A 23,658-nucleotide genomic window follows, 5' to 3' on the forward strand; every position below is an offset into this window, starting at 1 on the left:
TAAAAAATACTTCTAGTTATGTATTTTTATTGCGCTACAAAGGAGAATTTCGAATGATAATTGATGCCACAAAAGTCCTTTGCATAATCATTATCAGCCCCAACTCTCGCCCATTTAATCATCCCTTTCTGGCACAAGCCCCACGTGCTTAATTACCCAACTCCCTTTTCCAACTGCAATTATATAATTACAATGTGCAAATATATATCATGTATGTGTAGATATAAAATTCCATATAGAAGAAGCTCGGGACATGTCGCATTTCGTAAGGAACTCAGCGTAACCAAAACCTGCCCCCATTTAATTATATTAGACTGCAATTAGCTGTGCGTTTAGCTTGTACGTAAACAACCCCAAAGAAAGGCGGGCTGAACAGAGTTAAGAGTATGCGTATATATAGATATCCTGTAGTAAGAGTTTATGAGAAGGCGGAAATAATAATAATAATATTTAAACATATAAACAGAAATGAACATTTTAAATACAATATATATATGAAATGATATTTTCCTAGAGTAGATGGAGCATATTATTAAAAAACTCTTAAGAACTAAAACCATGGTATAGATAAATAGGTAAAGTAAACGAGATTAGTTTAAGCATAATATACCGAAATCATTTGTGAATAAAGCATATGAAAATATGATAAATGCGGAAAATTATTTAAAATCAAGGAACACTTCAACATTTTCAAATATAAACAGATCGAAAAGCTATAATAAAAGGCTTAAGAATGAAAGAGAATCAAATAAAGAGTAGATCGAAACATCTTAGACTAATAATAATCTTTATTGGATATTAACGCTCAATTATAGATAATTATTATCTAAATATCTATATGTATTTATATATATGAACATATTTCGTATGAAGAGCGGCACATTATCGGACTGCATACATAATAATAACTCAATCTGGCCAAAATGACATTTAAACTCCATTTACAGGGTATACAAAACCCACCGAAAATTGCATATGCTGATGACATCAGCAGCAGTCAACCCCTGCCGTTTATGTTGACTGCTGTTCGCTGTCAAAACCCGCTCCCCCAACACGCCCGCCGCCACACTCGCACCGCAGCTACCCTGTTTTAAAGTGCGTTGAACTGATGCCAAGTGGAAACGCCCCAGTGAACTACATTGCAGGGTGGCGCCTGCCAAAAAACACAAAGTCTAAGCACGTGCGAAGCGGCGGGTGGGAGAGTCGAGGGTCGGACAACAGACCAGTTGGCGCCACGGCGCAAAAATAACTACGCACTTTACGATTCGCGGACGCCTGCTACAGGGGGTGGCAAGGGCAGGGGGCAGGGCTTGCGGCTACAGTCTTAGGTCAGCCGACAGCTGTCGCAATCTGTTGAGGCATTTGCCAGATTTGCACACCCTGTACACATTCAAGCGGATATGTAAAAGGGTATATGGGAGTTGTATATTATATACGCAAATCAAGTCTATTTTATGATATCGATAACTCTCGACTTCTCCTAGTTTGAAAAATATGTTTCATTATAAAAGAATATCGATAACTCGAAATCCAAAAAAATGCATAACAAAAATCGAGAAATATCAAATACTTACCTTATGCAGATCAACTTTATTTAAAACTATCGATAACTCAATTTGCCCAAAATCGATAAATTTCGATTATTCCAAAGTTCGTACCCCATATACAGATAGGTTTATAGTTTAACTATCGATCACTGCTGATTTGCTAATATTAATAAATATCGATGCTCTCGATTAGTACAAAACATGCAAATAAAGTTTATAGGTAAACTATCGATAGCTACCGATTTTTTTCAATTTCAATAAATATCGATCAATATAAAAGCTACATATATCATAATCGGTATGATCAAGAATATTAAACTGTTCGGACACCTTCTGACATGCATCTGTATACAAGAATAGAGCTCGCATCCAGGTTATCTTCCAGTCGGACAATGTCGACTAGATGACGATGATAATAATATGATAATAATTGTTTTTGGAGTAGTGTGAGATGTGTGATTAGTTTAAATTAATTCATGAAATATTTTGGTTGTTTATTTTCCTTGTAGGATCCAGCTACGACACGCATACCACGCCTGGATGGCAACTCACGCATACCACCGCCGGGCAGTTTTGGTGGCACCACCTCGCACATACGCCCGCCCACAGCGCTAAAGTCGAGCACACAAATCTTTCGGGCGCCCGCCGCGCCGGCCAATGGGAAGGCGCGTCCCATTAGCTCCTATCATCCGGCGGCGGCGCCGCTGCATGATCTCGGCGCCAGCATCAAGAAGAGCGCCTCCGGCGAGCGGCTGAACAATGCTGTCAGCTTGATTAGCAAACGCACCACCAATGTGCTCAAGAAGTACTTTGGCCAGGGCAAAATGATGGGCGCCAGCGTGGGTGGAATACAGGGAGCAGCTGCATCCGGCCTGATGACCAGTTCGCTGCCACACACCCCGCTGCCCGCCGCCAAGCAGCCGCAGCCGGAGAAGCAGCAGCAGAGGCAACAGCAATGTCTGTTAACCAGCAGCACGCCCATGCCGCTGATGCGCTCCGAGACGTTTGTGTGCGATGAGGAGGAGCAGCAGTTAAGGGAGCGGGAGCCGAAGGGGGAGCAATCACAGATGCAGCTAACGCTCTCGGCCACACCCACGTTGAATCGCACACGCCTGGAGAATACGCGTCTCTCCAGCGTGGGCTTTGGACGCACGTTGGATTTGGATGCAACACTGATCGAATCGAGCTCTTCAATGAGCCGTACTCGAACTGTCATTGTGGACAAGAAGGAGCAGCCGGAGCTGGATCCGAATGCCACACAGCTGGTGAGTCCTTTGAGCTGCACCCGGCTAGCAACTAGCTCTGCTCAGGTGGATCGCACACGCACTGTAATCCCCGCCAGCGTCGAGCCAGCCGATGCCACACAGCTGCTGGCCAATCTCAGCGGCGATCGAGCGGATCGCACGCGTCCCGTAATCCCTGCCAGCGACGAGCCAACCGGACAACCGGATGCCACACAGCTCTTGGCCAATTTGAGCTGCTCCCGTGCGGATCGCACGCGTCCCGTTGTCAGCGAGGTGGCCGATGCCTCGCAGCTCAATCGTGCCGATCGCACGCGCACCTTCAACGCCGCCGGCGGCGAACTAAGCCATGAGCTAAACCTGGACTTGACTAGGAGCGTGGAAAAGCTACCGCTGCTGGAGCACATGTCCATGCCCTCGGGCCTGGATCTGCTGATGAACGGCGTCAAATCGGAGTTGCCGCTGGACGCGGAACTGGACAATACCGAGTTGGATGTGACGCTAACCGCCTTGGCGCCGGACAAGAGCACCATGAAGCTGCCCCTCAACTCGACCATCAACACGGAGCGCCTGCTGGACATCAGCGGGCTGCAGTCACCGGCACGGCACATTCAGCTGCTCAATTTGACGCGCGAATTTCTGGAACAGACGCCGCAACGCTTGCCACAGCACGGCGCCGGAAGTCGCTCGATGCCGCAACATTCGCTGGTCTGCCTGACGCCGCACTCGGCGACAACGACGCCGCATGGCACCGGACGCTATCAGCAGACGCCGGTGCCGGTGCATCTGCTGTCGCCGCTGTTGAAGGCGGCACGCAGCGATCTGGTGCTGCCCACGCGCACGCCCGAGGGTGAACTGTTGCCGCTGGGTGCAGCGGTGCAGCTGCGTACGCCGCGTACGCGCTACAGTTTTGGCCTGGAGCTGCAGGAGAGCACGCTGGACGCCTCCTTAGAGCTGGTCGATAATTCGTTTTCCGCATCACAGCAACAGCTGCAGCAGTTGCAGCAGCAGCTGCTCAAGAAGCAGCACAGCTTCGATTTGGATGAGAGCTTGGGCATCCTGACGCCCGATCAAATGAAGGAGTTCCTGGACTCATCCTCGCAGCACAACAACAGCAACAATCCTAATACCAATTCCAATCTCAGTCATCATCTGGAACTGCAGCTGGTTGCCGCCGCGGCACAGCAGCAACAGCAGCAACATTTTCAGCAGCAGCTGCAGCAGCAGCAACAACAGCAGCAACAGCAGCAACACTTGCAACTGCAACAGCAGCTGCGCCTGGAGCAGACACCTTCGCCGGAGGAGCTGCCTCTCGATCCCATAGAGCCGCAGCTGGCGGCTGCTTTAGCAGCACCAGCGCCCGTCGCCGCCGCCACCGCGGCCGTCGTGGCTGCGGCCGCTGCGCCCGCCGCGCCCAAGCTGAGCAACAGCTTTATCACCAGCGTGACCAGTGTGACCAGCCTGGATACGGGCTATCAGGGCGACGGCGAAATGTCGCGTCCGGCATCGCGCGGCGCCTGCGATCATTCGCCCAGCAATGGACCACATTTGGGCCGCGTCAGCCGCCAGCCCAGCTTTCCGCCCATGCCGGCAGCACCGGCGGCGCCGATGCGTCGTCAGGATCCGATGACCGATTCGGATTTCTTTACCGAATCCGATGCGGACGATGTGCTGCAGCGCGGCGATCGGCGTGCCCAGGTCATTGATGGCCAGCTTTATGGTCCGGCCATGCAGCCCAGCGCCTCGGTGCCGCAGCTCGAGGATTCGTGCATGGAATCATCGGGCATTTTTACGGATGTGGAAAATCGCTGCGATGAGGAAATGCGCCTGCCCGAGCTGGAGCCGGACATCGAAATGGAGATGGAGATGGAGATGGACATGTCGCCCGACGAATCCACGCAGACGCTGCGCAAAGCTCAAGGTCAAGCGCAGAGAGCCGACCACCAGCAGCAGCAGCACTCGCACTCGCAGTCGCAGTCGCTGTCTCAGTCGCAGCCGCGTCCGCTCTCTTCTTCGTCGGCCGCAACGACGCTCTCCAATCGCACCTCCTACTGCAGCGTCGACGGCGGCAGCGCCAAAAGCTTTTGCGACGAAGCTTTCAACCAACAGCAGCAGCAGCAGCAGCGATCGTCAGTACAGCGTGCAGCGTCGCCGCGTCCACACGCATCGTTAACGTCGCTCAGCACAGTTGAGAATTTTAACAGCGCGTCGCTATCTTCCAGCTCGTCGCTCGCATCGCCCAAATCGTCGTGTAAAATAACAACAACAACAACTGCAACAGCGGCACATAAAAAATCGCCCCTAACCGCGCGCAGTGTTAAAACGCCCAATAAATGGGATGCAGTTATGCATAAAATCGCCAGCAATAAGTCAACCATCAAAACTAATTACAATGATGTGAAATCCAAAGTTTCTACCACGCGCAACATGGCCGGATCCGGATCGGGAACGGGATCGGGAGCCGGTGGCTCGGCTCCGCGCAGCCCCTCGAGCAGCAGCGGCAGTCCGCGCATAAGTCCCACGGTTAGGCGTTCGCCTTCGGGCACGCCGCTGGTCAAGCGCAGCAGCAGCGTTAGGCCAACGAATGCCACGCCCACAACGTCGACGTCAACGCGGCAGCCACAGGATAAAGGCTCTGTTGGCGTCGGCGTCAATGTGTTTGCGCGTCTCTCCAAATCGCAGTCACCCACATCGCCCACTGCAGCCGCAGCAGCAGCAGCAGCAAAGCGTTTGCAGCCGGTCTTAGTTAAACGGTAAGTCTCAAGTAAATGCTCCACCTCCATGTTCAGATTATAAGCATTTGTTTTTGTCTTATTGGTTTTAACTCTTCTTGAAATCATTGTAGAGTATATTTTACAATTAACATATTTAATTTGGCTTTAGCTCCAAACATAAGTGCATATTCCACCTCCATGTTCAGATTATGGGCATTTGTCTCTGTCTTTGAAGATCTTCTTAGTTTTTTCTCTCACTGATTTTGTTATGGATATATTCTCTTGTCAATATATTTCATGGGATAACATAGCTCCTAACTCAAGTAAATACTCCACCTCCATGGTCACATTATTAGCTAACGCTGCTGTTTCACAAGTTCTCCTTATTGATTTTGTTTTTGGACCAACTCGTCAGTCTCCTAATACCTAATCATAAATGTTTCCCAGAAATAGTAAAATGTTTTGTTAAGCCTCAAAGCTTTTCATCAATTTCCACTTGGCGTGCATTTCCATATCAAACGAATGTTAATAGGTAGTTCCGTAGTTGTTTTTTTTCCCCACCCTCACCGATCATCTTTTTCGCGTATTTATTGTTACCAAGAATCTTATCTGCTTGTCAAGTGGATGCCTAGTTTATCGAGGCGTCTACCACATACCTTTGCCTGCGTCTTCTCTTATCAGTTGCGCCTGCTGATTGATTTCTTGTGTTCCACTTTCTGTTTATAAGGCTATCGAATTCTCAGTTGATAGCCATCGTTCACCTGCTAGCGATAAAGTCGCACCCCTCATATATATGCGACTAGAATGTACATTAATAAAATTGAGTTCAGGGTCAGTTACGAGTTTTTGAATAAACTGGCGCAACAGGCTGCTTAATTGTTGTTCCCAACTGGAAATTTGACCTAGAGGTTGTAGAGTTTTAACTAAATCTAATTAACATAAACAACTTGATTAAAGGGCAGCGAATTTCATTTCAAATGCCAATTTAGTTGAAATGTTAAGCGTGCTATTTGTTTGATATTAATTAGAAAATAATTTTTAATGTTGAATCTTATAAAACAAATGGTTTAAGCGTTGAGCTTATGAAACGGGCAAGCGCTCGCATTAAAAAAAAATATATATTTAGAAGTTCTTGTTTAAGCTTTTTCTATGCTGATAAAGCTTTTTCGCTGGCAGAGATTTCAATTTCCAGATATTTGTTTTTATGGAATTATCTTACATTTTTTGAAATACTTAAATTGTATTTAATTTGAATCAATTCTAAATTAAATTAAATTAAATTATAAATTAAATTATCTAATTTTCTTAGAACACATATAGAATAATCTCTAAAAACGAACATAGAAAATGTTTCTAATAGTCCCACGGTGTCATCCTTAGCCGGGCAACAGTTACTAATTGCTCAGATCTTAATTATTTATCTTCTCACCGTGACATTATGCACATTGTGGCCTGTGAATGTCAAACATAAACAAATTATCCACACTGGACTAACAGAATGGACTTCAATATGACCAAGAAAAAACGAACCCTTACCCCAAGATCCACAACATAGTTAAACAAAATTGTTGGGCACAAAAGTCAAATTCAACTATGTGCGAGAGAGAGGGCGAGCGAGAGAGAGAAAGAGAAGCGAAGTGCGGGAAGCGAGAAGCCAAAGCAAAGCGACGCCAAGTTTAACAATTTATTGGACCCGTGTCGTGTATAATAAGCATCATTTGTCGGTCTAGGGGGCGCCTAATATTTAAGCATAAATTAGGGCGGGGTTCAAGGAGAGTTATGGAGTGCCTGACTAGGGGCTAACCCAGAGGGAGTGATGGCGAGGGGGGGGGGGAGTTGCGGGTCTAGAGGCTTATGCGTGTGCGCTGTGCTTAATTTCACAGTAATTTTTTTTGGCATTAAAAACGAGACGCACATGAGTTGAGCTCAACATTTGTTTTGTCATGTGAACCAGGCCCCACGCCCGCCTCCCCCCTTTCCTCAACCCCGTTCGTTCCGGCCGAAGGGGCGTATGTGCATTATACAAATTAATACAAAAGGCAACAAAGAGCAGCAGATTGGCAAAGAGAGAGAGAGAGAGAATGGGAGAGAGAATGAGACACATAGATGTAGCAAAAATTCATTCCACTGAACTTTGACTTTTTTGCTGTTTTTTGTTATAGTTTTCTTTTTTTTTTTTTGGGTTTAGTTTAACAGAAAATTGTGTACAATAAAAGCAGAGCAAATGCTCAATTAGTTTAATTGCGCGGCTCGTCGTTTGTGTCTATTTTATTTGTTATTTAATTTTGATTATTTACACATTTTTTCAACAATTGGCATTAACAATTTGATGCTCTGTAGAATTGCAACATCAAAAACGTGGTTAAAGATATATATGTATGCTTATTTATTTATTATATACAGGTAGATATCTACAGGTATATCTACAGCTAATGATAAATACAATGCGCAACCACAATAACAACGCAAACCGCAAATTAGTCACAAATCTTGCATGAACCTGATGCGCCTCTCTCTTTATTTATTGCGTACTCCCCTCTATCTGTCTATCTTCTTCTTATTTATTCTGTCTGAACGATAACGAGTTATGCACTTTTTATTTGTATCCGTTTCTTTTTTTTTTTTCGTAAACATGCCATCAAAATTCATTAGATAAAAGCGTTTTGATTAATATTATCGCATTTGATGCATGCACTTGGTTTTTGCTCAAGTCTAGTACGCTGCAAATTTGGCAAGCAAAATCTACAAAAATTGCTTTGCCTCAATTATGTGCAAAATCTTCAATTATAGCTGTCAAAATGTTGACAATCACTTTAACATGCTGTCAGGTTTGCTTTTGTTTATTTTACGTTTTTGTCAAAATGTCAAAATGAAGCTAGCACACCTTACATTTTTGACATATTAATAAATATGCAGCGTTGCCAGATTGCTAAGAAATTAAAATTTGAAAGCACCTAAAACAGTTTTATAAACATATATACTGGTGTATGTAGCTAGCCAAATTTTCGTTAAGTTGTTGCCAAAATTTTACACAAATGTAAAAATCATAAGATAATTAAATTTATTTTCTAAATTCTTAACTAAAGTGAATGTTATTGGCAAAGTTTACGTGTAGCTCACGGAAATCCACAACAATTTAATAGTATGTTAAAATAAACTGACTGTCAACAGACGTAAACTTTATTGCACATGCAAATTTATTCTTCATTATATTAAACTTGCTGTCAACTTACTTTGGCATTATGGTCACGGCGTTGCCACATATGCTAACCCCTTTATATATTTTGTGAGTAAGCTAGAAACAATTTTACATATATTCTTGTTGCGACATTTATATACACACGCAGCGCATGGGCTTAAAGGTTTAATAGAAACTGAAGTAAGAGTACAAAAATGAGCAAGTACTCAATTACAGAATGAGTACTAAAACAATGTTGCCAGATTATAAGAATTTCTAACAGCTTTTACTATTTTAACAAAAGTTGCTTGTTTCTTTTGTTAACTTATTGATTTACATGCACTTTAATAGTAGCTTGAGCATAAATATTATTTTATTGATATAAATAATAAATATCAATTATTTATTTTATATTATTATACATATTTTTTTTTTTATAAATAAATATTATTTTTTATTTTATTTTATTTGCATTATTATTATTATTATTATTATTATTATTATTATTATTATTATTATTATTATTATTATTATTATTATTATAATTATTATTTTAAATTATAATGTATATTATTAATTTTATTAAACTAGTATTATTTATTGTTACAAAGCTTATAAGCTATCAAAATAATGCGCGTCACGCGAGCTGCGTACCCCGCTTAAGATGTAATAATTCAATGCTGCTTATTATTATTGTGTTGTTATTTTTTTGCTTACATTGAAAACCACAAGAACAACAAACGCAAAGCAGCCGCCAATTACAACAACGGCACACACGTAATTACAATGTGTGTGTACGTGTGTGTGTGTCACATTTGACAGCGTAGTGCGAGAACATATCTCTCGGGCAAAACAATCACAACAACACTAAAAATAACAACAACAACAACAACAACAACAGCTGCTACTTCAACTGTGAATGGGTGTGAATGTATCTTGAAGTGTGCGCCGCGCCGCTTTTGCCTTTTCGAGTGTGTGAAAAACGCCCAAGCTCAAAAACACACACACACACACACTCAACAGTGCTGTGTGTCTCTGTATCTTTTACTATGTATCGGCGTATCTGTTGGATACCGCACTTGGTATCTGCGAATTGGTTTCAAGTCGCAAAAGTTCAGCGCGCGCGACTGTGAAACATGCTGAAGATATTATCTCGGCTCAACTGAAGCCTTAAAATTTGCTATAAATATTTCATATTGCTTTGGCATTTCACATATCATTAAATATTGTATTTATTAATCCGTTATCTTGTGGAATTTATGAATGAATGCCAACATCTTGTGAGTCTCAAGACAAATTAGACAGTCGTTGGAATATGATATCATATGCCCAAAGATATTATTTGCCTAACTACGCTTGAAATGCATTCACAACAATGGCACGCGCGCTGCCTAATGCATTACCTACTATATAATTCAGATTTTGTTTATGACTCAAACAATGAGCTAATATTCACAGCTTTGACCTCCACTCGAGATGAGATAACCAACAAGACACGAGTCTAGCAATGCATGCACTCTGACTGCAATTGATAACAAGTACTTAGAACTTAAAGCAAAAATAAGACATCTACAATTAATCATAAAATAATAATTATCTTAAAAGAGCATACGTATTTAATGTATTATAGATGTATTTGCAAATTTTACTATATTTTGATACATATATTTTATTATTATATTTAAAAATCAACATTATATATTTATTATGTTAATTTAACTGAGCTTTCAGTTTCATTAAAAAGGTTATATTCGTGTGATTTAAGCTTAATGTCTTTCTTCTTCATTTCTGAATATCTTTGAATATATAGTAAACATTTAGCTTTAGATTAGATATTTAAATTTAAAGTCCATCGTATTATGTCGTCTCCCATCGACTTTTGTGACATTTTTTAGATTTTCTAATTTAATTTAGGCTCCTCTTTTACATCTACATAATTTCTTATGTCCTATCAGAACACATTAGAGGAGTTATTCATTAAATCATTTGCTTTATATCTAGTTAATTTTAGTTCAGCTTTACTTTTCTCACATATTTGCAATATTTTCACAAATTCAATTTATTCCTTGCACTGGAATTATTTAACTGCTGAAATTAAACAAAAGCTATCTCTAGCACATTTCTATAGTCCAACAACAAAGTCTTGATGTCACGTCTGTGAAAATTGTGATGTTAACTTTTCTACTGGAATTCTGTATCTTATTAAATTATTAAACAAAAGTTATCCTTAGCGCATTTCTTAGAATTTATGTTCTTTTCATTTAGCAGCAAAGCCTTTATGTCGTTAGTTTTTATACGCTTCTCTTGAAAAATGATTTCGTCTGTTTGATAACATTTGAAAAGAAAATGTGCTCTTCATATTTGCTCATAAGTTTTGCTTTTGCTTTTAGTTCTTAGCCCACATAAAGTTTTGGTTATCGTTTTTATTTCGACATTTACTAAAGAAGTTTTCTAGTCTTTTCACATGGAGCAACATTATCAAACAGTTGATTGTCTGCTCGAAATATATTTCGAATTTCATTTGAACATTTAGCAAAGCGAAAAACAGGCCACAAAAACCAAATGCCATTAGATCCATTAGAGACTCGCATAAGTCCTGAGCTTAACTAAAATTGTCGATACGGAAACATAAATGTGGACAAGAGTCAGAGACTCTGACCAGGCCACGGCACTAATTGCTGTATTTTGCTTTAGGACGGGGCTCGACTCGCTCTGGCCCAGCTCTGGGGATTGGCTCGCAGCACATGCTATCGAGCACGGAGCAGCAACGTGTTAGTTGTAGATAAACACACATGGAAACACAGCTAGCAATAGACTGAACAATTTAGCTAGATAGTAGCATGGATGGGCATGAGAAATGCCATAAATTTCAACAAGGTCGACCAAAGAAACAGAACAACAATTAAGCAACACCAAGAAACACACACGGAGCAGCCCAAAAGCTAAACAAACCAATATTGATTTTAAGTTAAAATAATTGACCGAGGCGTCTGGCAATGATTCGAGCCGCTTTGCAAGCTAAGCAAAAGAAAAAAAAAATAACGAAAATTGTAAAAAATATCACTAATCCAGCTAAAAATTTATGCCTTGTAAGCGGCTTCATTAACACGAGTCTGTGAACAATTTCTTGTTTTTTCTTTGTTTTTTTTTTTTTTTGCTAAGTAATGAAAACAAGCCGCTTATGCCCGATGCTCATACAGATAGAGAGAATGCAAATGTACACTAAGGAAAATTACAATGAATTCTATTGGAGAAAGGTATGGAAAAACTTCTCCAAGGTGGAGTTATTACGCTAGATAAGACAAAACTGAGGCAATTAATGCTTAAAGAGTTGAGATATGTCTCACAATTTATGTCTTAATCTATTTAATAAACTAAGCAGTAGAAGATGGCAGAAATTTTAGTTAGATTCCATGGCAATCTGTAGAAATTATAAGTGAGAAACATTCTTAAACTTTGTCTTTTGTCTTCATGTGCGCTCGCAGTCTAAACTTCTTGCTCGGCGTGTCGTCGCAGGCAATTAAAAAACTATGTTAAGCTTGAGATCATAAAATCGTTGTATGCTTTAGCCACAAAACACACAATTTAAACATAATTAACTGCCGTTACAATCTAAATTTAATCGTAAAAAATGATAAACTCTTTAGGCAGATATCTTTCTTAGACGAGAGACAACATCAGCTTGGAAAAATGTTAAAAGATTCTCATAATTAGAACTAGATCAAGTTAAGATTTAAAACAGATAGAAACATAAGATTAAAGACACCGTCTGTAAAACTGTAAACAATAGACCCTCGACTCACAGACTATAGGGGAGTATTACTACAGAAAATACTTTTCAACCTTTCTAAATAATAATATCTTTCCATTAGGAAAAGCTAGAACCTAAGTTTCCGCCAGACTATATGAGGGGCATTATCTATCTTTTCTAAGTTCAAAGATATTCTATTTATTGGCAAAAAGAAGAAGTAAGACATTCGGTTCCCGCCACACTATATGGGGAGTATTAGCTTTCTAATTTCAAAAATATTCTATTTATTGACAAAAAGTAGAGATATCAAACATTTGACACCAAGCAGCAGAATTCCAAGGATTTAAATTTCATTTAGGCAAATGCCATTCCTTTTGGAATTATTATTACATATCTCATATAAGATTAATTGAATTTCTCTACGTTTTTTTTTCCATCTCATTTTCGTTAGGTGTAGACATAGTTAATAAAAAGTGTTTGTTTGTTTGTTTCTCTGCATCTGGCGGAGTTTTTATGGCTTTGACCTTTGAATGATGCTGTCAATTTAATGTTAATGATCATGACTGCTGCCATACTGGCCATTAAATATCATTGAGGCGGGGTTATTAATAACAAAAAGTTGCCCATCAATTGGTAAAAGTTGAGGCTGCCTGTCGATGACAAAACATTCAATGATAATAAAGTTATCTATCAACGGCACACAGACACAGAGAAAGAGAAGGGTAGAGATATAGAGAGAGAAGGAGAAAGAGTGAAAGAGTCTGCGCCACAGATATGTCTCTGCCTCCTCTTTTGCCATGTCGCCCAGCTCTAAATCAATTGCGAACCCCAAACCCTGACCCCCTGGTCCCAGTCACAGTCCCAATGCCAGTTCCATTCCCGGACCCGGGCCATGGGGGCAAATACTCGTGGCGCTGTTTTGACAAGTGTCGCAAGAGCTGTCAACACGTTCCATTCAGATAAAATGCATGCAAACGAATCCACCCGGCAAAATATGGCTTGAATTTAAATGATGATCGACGGGGAGATGCGCTGCGAGATGTTTAAATCATGAAAAACTAGAAAACTCCATAGAGGGAGAGTACCATAAAAGAGTTTGCCTCGATGAAGCATAAGTTGGAATTATGGGATGTAGAAAACTAGAAAATTGCCAAAGGATGAAAGCTTTCGAGATTTAAGATAAAGTAAAGTTGGGTTGGATGATGTTTATTTAAGGTTAAGTTAGTATAGGTTAGGTTAGGTTAGGTTAGGTTAGGTTAGGTTAGGTTAGGTTAGGTTAGGTTAGGTTAGGTTAGGTTTGGTTTGGTTAGGTTAGGTTAGGTTAGGTTAGGTTAGGTTAGGTTAGGTTAGGTTAGGTTAACCTAACAGGTTAGGCTAGGCTAGGCTAGGCTAGGCTAGGTTAGGTTAGGTTAGGTAGACTAGAGTAGAGTAGGTTAGGTGAGGTGAAGTGAGAACATGATATGATATGATATGAAGGAAAGTAATGTTTAGATTATATAAGGTTATAGAAAACAATCCAATTTTTAGTTAGATTAGGTTTTTATGTGCTTAATAGGATATAAAAGGGAAAGAATAGATTATAATAGGTAAAAATTATTTACCTTATATAAGGTTAATTAAAAGTATTATAGAAATAAATAATAATTAATGTGATTGTAATTATAATAGCAATTATATTAGGTAAAGTAAGGTTATGTTTGGTTAGCACAGGTTTTATAATGTAATGTTAAATCTCTCAAATAGAATATGTTGCTTTACATTTTCTGCACGTTTTCTAACAGATGCAAATATGAAATAAAAACAAAACACAACGAAACACTCCTTCAACGCGTTATCTGAGATTCAAATTGTGAATTCTTTCAGACCTAATCTAATCGGTAGCCTGAAGTATAATCACATTTTTTATTGGCATTATCATTTCTGTAGGTTTCATTTAAAAAATGCTGATTATGGGTTTTGTCTTGCGAAATATTTTGTGGCATTTTTTTTTTTGTTTGCCTCAACTTAGAGAATGTTAGTCTTGAAATTGAATACGACCCGCAATTGGATTGTCTTACATTAGGTTGGGCAATTATGAACCCGAGCTGAAATTCAATTGTGTTTAGTTCTGGTCTGTTATACCCCACTTGTGCTGGGTATATGTATTTTTATCACACAGCCACTATTAAACGCCCACAAAAACTGCAAGCGCGTTGTTGTAATTAAAAATACAACCAGTTTTTTTTTTTCATTTTCATTTTGTAAATTATTTTTTATATTTTGCCGCTTGGCTGTTGTTTCAAACTTAATTTCATATTATGCAACATTTTCATGGGGGGGTTTTTTTTATGCCTTAGTCGTTCGCCCGTCGGGCAAATGCGTGAAAAATGTTAAAAACCGTAACAAGTACGACGCACAATATATATTTTTTTTTGTTAAATTTTTTTTGCCGTCTAACGACAGACAAACGCCCCTCACCCCCTACTCCCCCCCGCCGAACCGCTTCTAACCTGGGGCGGCTTTTTTTAATAGCTGCAGAGTCAAGCGAAAAAAGTTAAAAAGGTAACAAAAACAAATGGCAAACGTGTTTTTTTGACCAAAACGTTGAAAAGTAGCTCCCAATATTCAATACAAGCGGGCCCCCTTCCCCGCTTCCCCCTCTTTATCCGACAATACGCACGTCAGCGCTTTGAGTAATATTTCTATATTTTTTTCTTTTTCACCTTTTGTTTATATATTATCAATATACAATTTAGTGTATACAACTTTTGCGCGAATTGGCGAATTTATAAATTTGCTTAAGCATTTTGTTTTGATAATTGTTTATAAATATTAAATTAGCTGCCAGCTGCTGCTAAATTAGGTTCAATTTTGTATATTGTCTAAGAATTTATGAAGCAAATCTAAAATCGCTAAAGATATTTTTTTATAACGCGATCTTTATCGAAGCCAAAAAGTAAGATATGCGATTGATTCATATGAGCTTTAGAGGCTCTTTGATGAAATTTAATTGAGTCTTTTGAGTTGCCCTGCGGCTTTTTTTCTTCACAAAATGTGAGACTTTTAAGAATTGGCCTGTTCGAATGGAAATGCGCACGAAAATAGCCTTTAAATAGAGCATAGATTGATTTAACATATTGATGAACATCAAATTAAATATGCATGTTCAAAATTATGCAATGTGGTAGCTTGCGTTTTGCTTTAGAAAGGTTAAAATTTCAACTGTTTTGAAATATTATGCACAACACCTTATATAACACACTGGTAAATTATTTATAAGGCGCAAATTTTGTATAAATTCATGCAAATACCAAATGCGACACAAGCGCAGCAAATAGATTTAGTTACAGTTCAATACTCTGCAAATAAACAATGGGTAGGAAGGGGGGAAACGGGTAAGACTGTAGAAATGTTGGGCTGGATACAGATTGGAGATATGTTTGAGTACATATATATATTATATTATATCTATCCTTTGAGCAACAGACAAGTCTTTTAACTCTGGGGTTATAAGAACGAGACAGCGCAAAATCTGCACAAAAGGTTTATTCTTATCAAAAACTTTTTACGTGGTATCCGCTAGTCGAACGCTCTCGCTTGCAGTCTACTTGTTAAACATTGGTTTGTTTGCACAACAAATGAGGTAAAAGTTAAACGATTGTTGGCAATTGCAAGTGCCGAAAAAAGTTTTTTCCCTAAACCAGAAAACTGAAACTTTTGCCACAGCAGCTACCTTGTGGCAAAATGTAATTCTCAAGCGGCCACGCCCACAACGGAAACGCCTTCGTTGAAGTGAAAATTTGTAAGCTCTATTTGCGCTTGTAATTCGTAAGTGAAAAATCAACAAAAGAGTTTTTACGCACAAAACTTGTTTCGAGACAAAGATTTATTTATATACATGTAAATTTATGCAGCTAAAATATATATTATCTATATACTATATGTGTAGCTGTGTATGTGTGTTTATATATCTTTGTTGACCCTGAACTTGCGGCCAGAATGCCGCCAGCTAACCGATTGACAGCTGGAGCCCAAGTTTGGATATCGTGTGAATATTTATACGCTAATCAATGAGCCTCTCTTTATTTATGGGCGTGTGTTTTTTTTTTATTTTTGGCTGGTTAAATAAATTCACATCAAGCGTTTGCGGATTACGTGTTTTGTTATAAATTTATGAGCCACAATTCACAGGTCCAGTCGCAAACTCTGACACGTGGCCCACAGTCCATATTTATGTTTTATGATCTGTTGAAGTTCAACAATTCATGAGCTCTACAGTAGTTAGTTTATATTTGCAGCATATTTTCATTTTATTGAAAGCTTGTAGAACTTCCTTTGTACTTCAAGTGCCACAATGCAGTTAGAAGAAGATTAGATTAGATATGTTAGCTTAAAGCTCCTTTCCATTCAAAACTTTCCGCTGCAACTTTTGCAAACTCTTTAAGCCAAAAAAAGAAAAACTTCCACTTTAATTTAAGTCTACTCTGTTTATATTAAAATTATTCAAGTTTATTTTTGCCAACGCTTTCGAACTTAAGCAACAACTTTTGCCCATTTCAAACATTTCTCGCGGCTTCGCCTTCAGCAGGCTAGCAACATTTTGGCCAGGCTAATAAACAATTTACATTGGCCAGGCAACGACTTGCGGCTAAAGTTTACAACCACCAAAGTTTGCACTAAAAACTAACTTCATTATAATTTCAAATTTGACGTTTCTTATACGCGGAATCACAAGTTGTATTCCCTACACTCGTAATTACTGTGCAGTAACTGAAAAAGGAAGGACGAAAGCAACATAGACCCCTGCATAAATTTTGAATGCAAATTCTATCAACGGCAACGATTTGGCATTTTTTGTGGCATAAAATTGTTTCCAAAAGCGGACTTGAACGTAGAATCCCGTACTTAGCTGGGGAAAAAAAAAACACAGTTGGTGTTTTCTGTGTGGAAATGTTAATTGACATCAAAATGCAACATTGACAAATTGCAACGGGAATTGTATTTCAATTGTTTGGACGTTGATTTTGGTTGCACAAAACGAATTGGCAGAATTAACAAGTCAAACTGAATTTATTGGCTACGTTTCCGATTCAATAAATTAATTACAAAAAAATAAAATAAACAAAAGAAACGAATACATTAAAATTAAATAAAAAAAAACAAGTTAAATAAATAAATATAACAACATAAAAATAATAAATAAAACAAAATAAGAAGTGACATTAAACACGAAAATAATTAATAAATTAATACATAAGATAAAAAATAAAGATATAAATAAAATAGAATAGTACGAAAGAAATATATAGAATAATAAATAGTATAATTTATAAAATTAAATTTAACAATAAAAAAACCAATGGAAAATAATATATAATAAAATAAAATATTCAAAAAAAGAAATAAATAAATAAAATTAAAAACAAAATAAAAAACAAAAATTAAATAGAATAAAATGAAAATAAAATGAATCAAAATGTATAAAATAAAATAAAAAAATAATAAAAATTAAAAGAATATAATAAAAAATAAATAATAAATAAAATAATAAGTACAGATTATTAAAATGATTAAAAATGCTTTTTCTTCACTTCATGCTCAGGGCGCAGAGCCTAACGCGCTACTCAAGCGTCAAAAGAACTTAAAATTATAAATGAAATGTGCTGTTGAGTTGAGTACGCAATTTGGCACTTGTAATTTGTGCTTCTGCTTAATTTCGTCGCAACATTTTAATTGTATAAATGTCGCATCAGTAGAACCGGCTCACAAAAAGCAGATAAATCAGTTGCCCCGGGCCCAAAAGTTGCTCACAAATGAAACCAAGCAATTAATAATATTATTAAAAATCAATGGAAATGGAAATCCAAAACATAACAAAAAAGAAATTGAAATTCAGCACAAAAGGCATATTTAAAACGTTTCTCAATGAAACTCGTTACAGCGCTAAATGCAAATGTGAGAACAAAGATTTATTGTTTTCCATTAGAATGCGTTAAGCCTATGCCATATTTTATATATATATATACAGTTTTATCTATCAATAGTTTTACTTTTATTTTTTGCCAATTTTAGGTCGCCTTTTTCAGCCGTTGTCATTTAGTCATTTATCTCTGGCAAACAAATTGTCTATGACATATTTTACAGATTCAAATTCAATTAGCTAAACAAAAAACAATATGGGCCAAGATTAATAATGGCAATATTTTGTTATACAGGGGAAACTATTAAAAAATGTTCAATCTCTCTTAGATTAGGACATTTATTTACTTATATTTTTTTAATATTTTTTGCTTTTATTGATAATCAGATTTAATTAGGAAAAAACCTTAACTGGTTTAAAGTGTATGGAATATTTATATTAACCCTTATTTATTTGAAAAGTCTGGCAACCTTGGCGTCTGCACTTGACGCATTAATATGTCATTTTAAATTGAAATTTATTCAGATTTAATTATAAAAAATACTGAGCTAAGTGCAAATTAATGAAGTATTTCTTTTGCCAACTTTCTTCTCTTATATTATTCGAAAAGTCTGGCAACTGCGGCGTTGCCACTCGGCGCATTAATATGTAATTAGCAACAAGTGAACCTCAGGCTAAATTAACCTCCAATTTGTTGTTTTATTTTTCTATCACTCAAAATGAAATTAAAGTATCCATTACTTACTTATGCGCACTGAAAGACTCCCAGAGGTCCAATGCAATTTGATGGTATTTTAAGTGCCGTATCCAGAAAACAGCTGCGATATTTGGGCGTCAGCTCATCAACATTATCATCAGATGATACTCTATAAAAATAACCCAGGCGACATTTGCAACGAAAAGCCAAAAGCCGTAGGGAAAAGTCAACAAGATGAGAAAAAAAGCGTATAAAAAAAAAACAACAACAATTTATGTGGCGCGTGAAAACAAATTGCCCAACGTATGGAAAAATTATTGCATACGGAGGCCATATAAACTGAGGGAAACAGACGGGGGGAAGTGGGGCGGGATTGAGTTGGGCGTGAGAGGAAGCGCACTGAGCAACTGCACGCATAGGAATTGATGACAAATCATGAATTTGTCACAGCTCACAACTCAACGTGGGCCACAGCACACACAAACACGCTCACCTGTGCATGGTTTGGGGCATGTGGCGGGGGCAGGGGCGTGCCAGGTAAACAAGTCACAATGACCACTTGCATGCCACATGCGTCACGTGAGGCATTTACGCAATCAACGCAACGGCCTCAGCTTCTGTTGCTGCTGCTGCTGCTGCTTTGGTCTCTGCCCCTGACAGTGCAGTTCCTATTGTCTGTTGCTTGCTATGTTTATTGTGTATACCCTGTAGTAGCTGCTTAAGATGGGCATGCTGAAATAAGCGTGCGTATGTGAACGACAGCAAAATAATTAGCTATTAACTTGTTTTATTAACAGTTACGATTTGTATACAGGGTATGTGAAAGGTTGAGGTGTTTTATAGCTGTTATAAAACTAACTCGATTTGGCTAATAATGAAATGTGATAAGCTTTATCAGTACTTGAATACACTCTAACCTAAAGAGCAGGGTGTATTAGGCTTAAGTAAGATCTAAATTATATTGATATAGAATTCTTAACAAGATTTTGTCTTAAGACAGCGTAAATGAATACTATGAAATAATCTATCAAACGTATTTAGAAAATGTTTAATTTTAATAGTTATTTACTTCATGGAATTCTTCAACACTAGAATTCAGCGAGTACAGGGTATCTTATAGTCTTCAATGTGCATGTCTTGGTGCTTATTGGTTTAATTCTTAGACATTTTGGCTTGGCTACATTTGTGGCACTTCCACACACTGACAAGCACACACACACACACACACACACATACACACATATATACAAATTTTAATGCCTCACATGCGTTTTCGCACGTTTCGCAATCTTCAGTCAACGAGTGTCAACAGAATCTAGACCCCAACTCTGTCAGTTCGAATCTCCCAGCCCGATATATCAGCCCATTTGGCTTCTGTCGCAAGCGCTTTTCGACTTTCTTTCCTTGTATTTGTCGCGGCCAACCCCCTTGCCTCCACTTGCCTCCCCGTACCCCAATTTGTTGTTTCGAAAATGTTTTACAAGTGAGTAAAATTTGTGTCTCTTTTTTTTCCTGCTGCGTCTGTTTTTTAGTCTTAGTTTTTCTTTTCTTTCAATTTTCCCTTGCTGTTGTGATATGTGATTGATGTTGTGCTGCGCCCTCTGCTCTGCTCTTTATAAATTGGATATTAACTAATGAGCTTAAGCGATTCTTCTCCGGGCCTTTGTGAAAGCGCCAGTTGAAAGAAAATACTTATCATCTGTGTGGGGATTATGTGAACTGAGCGATGTGTGTGTTCGTCCGCATAGAAAACCAAATTAAAGAAGCTGTCGAAATATTGTGAAAGTCTTTCGTAAATAGAATATATGCCAATGTAAACTTAAAGCAAAGTTTTTTTTAATACAATTTTTATTTAATGTTGTTTGATTTATGTCTATATTTGTATAATTATAAAGTTTACAGATTTTATTTAAGTTAATTAAATATTGAGCTGGGCGCATAGAAATGTGAGTTTCAGAGGATGCGGCTTGACTCAGTTAAAAAAAAGACAACCAATATTTGAGCAGGTGCTAAAAGAAATAAATTTGCTCTGGTCGGCAGTGCTAGACGAGAAGATACCCTATACATTCCAGCTTCTTTCTATACCAAAACACACATAAGACATACATATTCGCAAGCTAAGCTTCTTATAAAGCGACTGTGCCTCTGCTCTTTGCCACACACCATGTCTAAAAAGTGTATTCTAGAGTAACTTCGTTGCTTATGCTCCGATCCTTATCAAATTAGACTATTCTATGTTAGGCCGAGCAGAGAGGCGGGCCACGTAGCTGTTGGACTGCTGTCGTAGAACGTGGCTCTATAAAGGAAACCTTAAGAGCCCTTTTCCAAGGCCCGGTTGCGAATGGGTCAAGGTGCCGTTGTACCTGTTCTGAGAGCTTTGCCTTAGAGAAACTGTGTTCAAATCCCCGGCCATGACGTGCCTGTTGGCAAGCCTGCCTTTAGTAGCTTTAGTTAAACAGAGATCAGGCTTCTAACACTGCTGCCAGTTCTTAAAACTCACTTAATTCCTGCTTTTATCGTCAGGCAAGTCCCCCAGCCTAACCCAAGGCATCTATTCCAAATGCACCTGCCTGCCTCAATGTACACCCACTTGGGCGCCCACGCAGCAGCTCCATTCACATGCACACAATCTCTCGCTGTCGCACGGGTACTTTGGACATTATTAGACACAGGCATATTGCGAGTTTGGCAGCGTGCAACAGACACATTTAATACGAACTACAATACATAATTCCACACATGAATCACGTGGCGTATTTATAAAATTACAACACACGCGGGGCATCATCATCATCATCATGATCATGATCATCATCCCGAACCAAATCCAACATCAACTCGGACAAACTCTATTTTTGCACCGTGTGTGCAGCTCGACGGGATACGGCCTCGGACTCGGACCCGGACCCGGACGGCGGCCACTTCACCGATGAAGCATCAACAAGATGCAAACAAGCGAAATTAGTTCAAATTCTAAATTTAAAACTAGGACTGCCGGCCAAAATGTTGCACTGCGGCGGCGTCTCGCTTTGCGTCGCGTCGCGCCACCGTTTCATGCCGCAAGTTTTTCCAAGCGTTGGAAAACACTTGTTTCTGGTTTTTTTTTTTTTTTTTCGGTATGTTTGTCTTTTCCGACCGCAAATGTTGTGTGTTGCCGGCATGCATAATGGACACGCGCATATGTTTGAATATACTTGAATATCTAAACAACGCTGACCAGGTAACCGACACAAGGTGGGCATTTGAAACTTTACAGACCGCATAATGAGAGTGCGCTTAACAACTTTATGCATACCCTGTAAAATGGGCAGTTGAAGAGCCCGAAGAATTGTCGTAAAGTTGCAGCTTTTTCATAGAGAGAACATTAGGAATTATAGAATTCGGTATGTAAAGCTTTAAGCTTCAAGCTTAATGAGAGTTCAGTTCGATTTATATCCTTGCAACGCATTCGCATTCACAAACTTGTGGAAATACCTTTTTAAAAGCTTTCGAGAGCTCTAAGTGTGATTAATATGTTTAGCCTATATAAAGTTCTTTGAAATGGTCATTACTCTACCTACTTTTAATCAAAAGCTCGCCCAAGAGCTTGAAATTAACGACGAAATCAACGCAAAAAGCTCTTAAAAGCTTTTGTTATAGTTGGTAGAGTGCTTATACAGTTGATATATTTGATTATATTTGAAAAGCTCGTCCGAGTGCTTTTAATTATCAGCAACTTTTAAAGCTGTTGAAATGTTTAAGCGTAGTAGGTTGTACGCTCATCAAATGGATATTATAATTTCTAAGCTTAAAAAAGCAAAAACAAACAAAACAAAGCTTAACCAATTAATAATAAGATTAAGCTAAACATTTATACTCACTTCCAACTAAAAGATCGACTGACTGTTGAGCAATAAATGCTTTTTGTCGTAGAGCAATTATTAAAGCTGCTTTTAAAGCTTAAATATATCGAATAAGATTTTAATTTATTCGCTTAGATTTTTATGTCCCAGCTCAGAAAGTTTCAGTTTTAATTACAAACCTGTATATATGTTTATGCTCTAAGCCTGTGGCTCATTACAAATTCGTAAGGCTCTGAAAACTATTTCACCCAACGCTAACGGGCATTATCTCTGCCAAGTTGTTGAAATGTTTACGCTCAGTTTCGTTCATTTTACATGGGTAGAAAACATAAACGGGCGCTCAACCAAAACCGACGCCGGTTGTTAAGGCCCAGAATCAATTAAGTTCTTGTTGTGGCTGTGGTTGTTATTTGTGCTACATCCTCATGAATACTTTGCTTACTTTGCTTCACCATTTTTTCCGATGTTTTTCGGGGGGGCTAGCAAATTGTTGTTGTACGTCTTTCAATTAATACGAGTTATGGACACTTTTTGCACCAAAATTTTCGCGCTCAAGTTCCAGCTGAGTGCGCTAATGTTGAAAAGCAGACAGTATTTGTATGCCCTGTATATATTCAAATGGCAAAGAGGGGTATTTTAGTTTGAAAATAAGACAGACAAGACGAAAGTAAAAACAATCGCAAAGTAAGTTGAGAAAACGATAACAGAGCGCTAAGCTTCGGCTATAAGCGATACTCATCGCAGTAAAGACATTGCTAAACCCAACAGGGTATCTGCCAGTCGATCAAT

At 38.7% G+C, this 23,658-nt stretch overlaps 2 protein-coding genes across 2 annotated transcripts in view; both read left to right on the top strand.

Moving 5' to 3' along the window:
* The first annotated feature begins 253 nt into the window (after positions 1-253).
* Positions 254-4,961, top strand: LOC115765856. Its single transcript, XM_030709585.1, has 5 exons — positions 254-265; positions 2,057-3,745; positions 3,797-3,955; positions 4,208-4,709; positions 4,846-4,961. Exons 1-5 carry the CDS (start codon positions 254-256, stop codon positions 4,959-4,961), a joined length of 2,478 nt encoding a protein of 825 aa, XP_030565445.1.
* Positions 4,962-5,187: 226 nt separating this feature from the next.
* LOC115765849 (trichohyalin) overlaps positions 5,188-23,658 on the top strand; it is a 94,614-nt gene continuing 76,143 nt past the window's right edge. The window contains exon 1 of the mRNA XM_030709575.1: positions 5,188-5,541. Coding sequence (XP_030565435.1) covers positions 5,216-5,541 — 326 coding nt within the window. The 5' untranslated portion in view covers positions 5,188-5,215. The remainder of the gene's footprint in view (positions 5,542-23,658) is intronic.

This window comes from Drosophila novamexicana, unplaced genomic scaffold (genome assembly GCF_003285875.2).
Source record: "Drosophila novamexicana strain 15010-1031.04,08,12 unplaced genomic scaffold, DnovRS2.1 tig00001059-arrow-arrow-pilon, whole genome shotgun sequence".
Lineage (NCBI taxonomy): Eukaryota > Metazoa > Arthropoda > Insecta > Diptera > Drosophilidae > Drosophila > Drosophila novamexicana.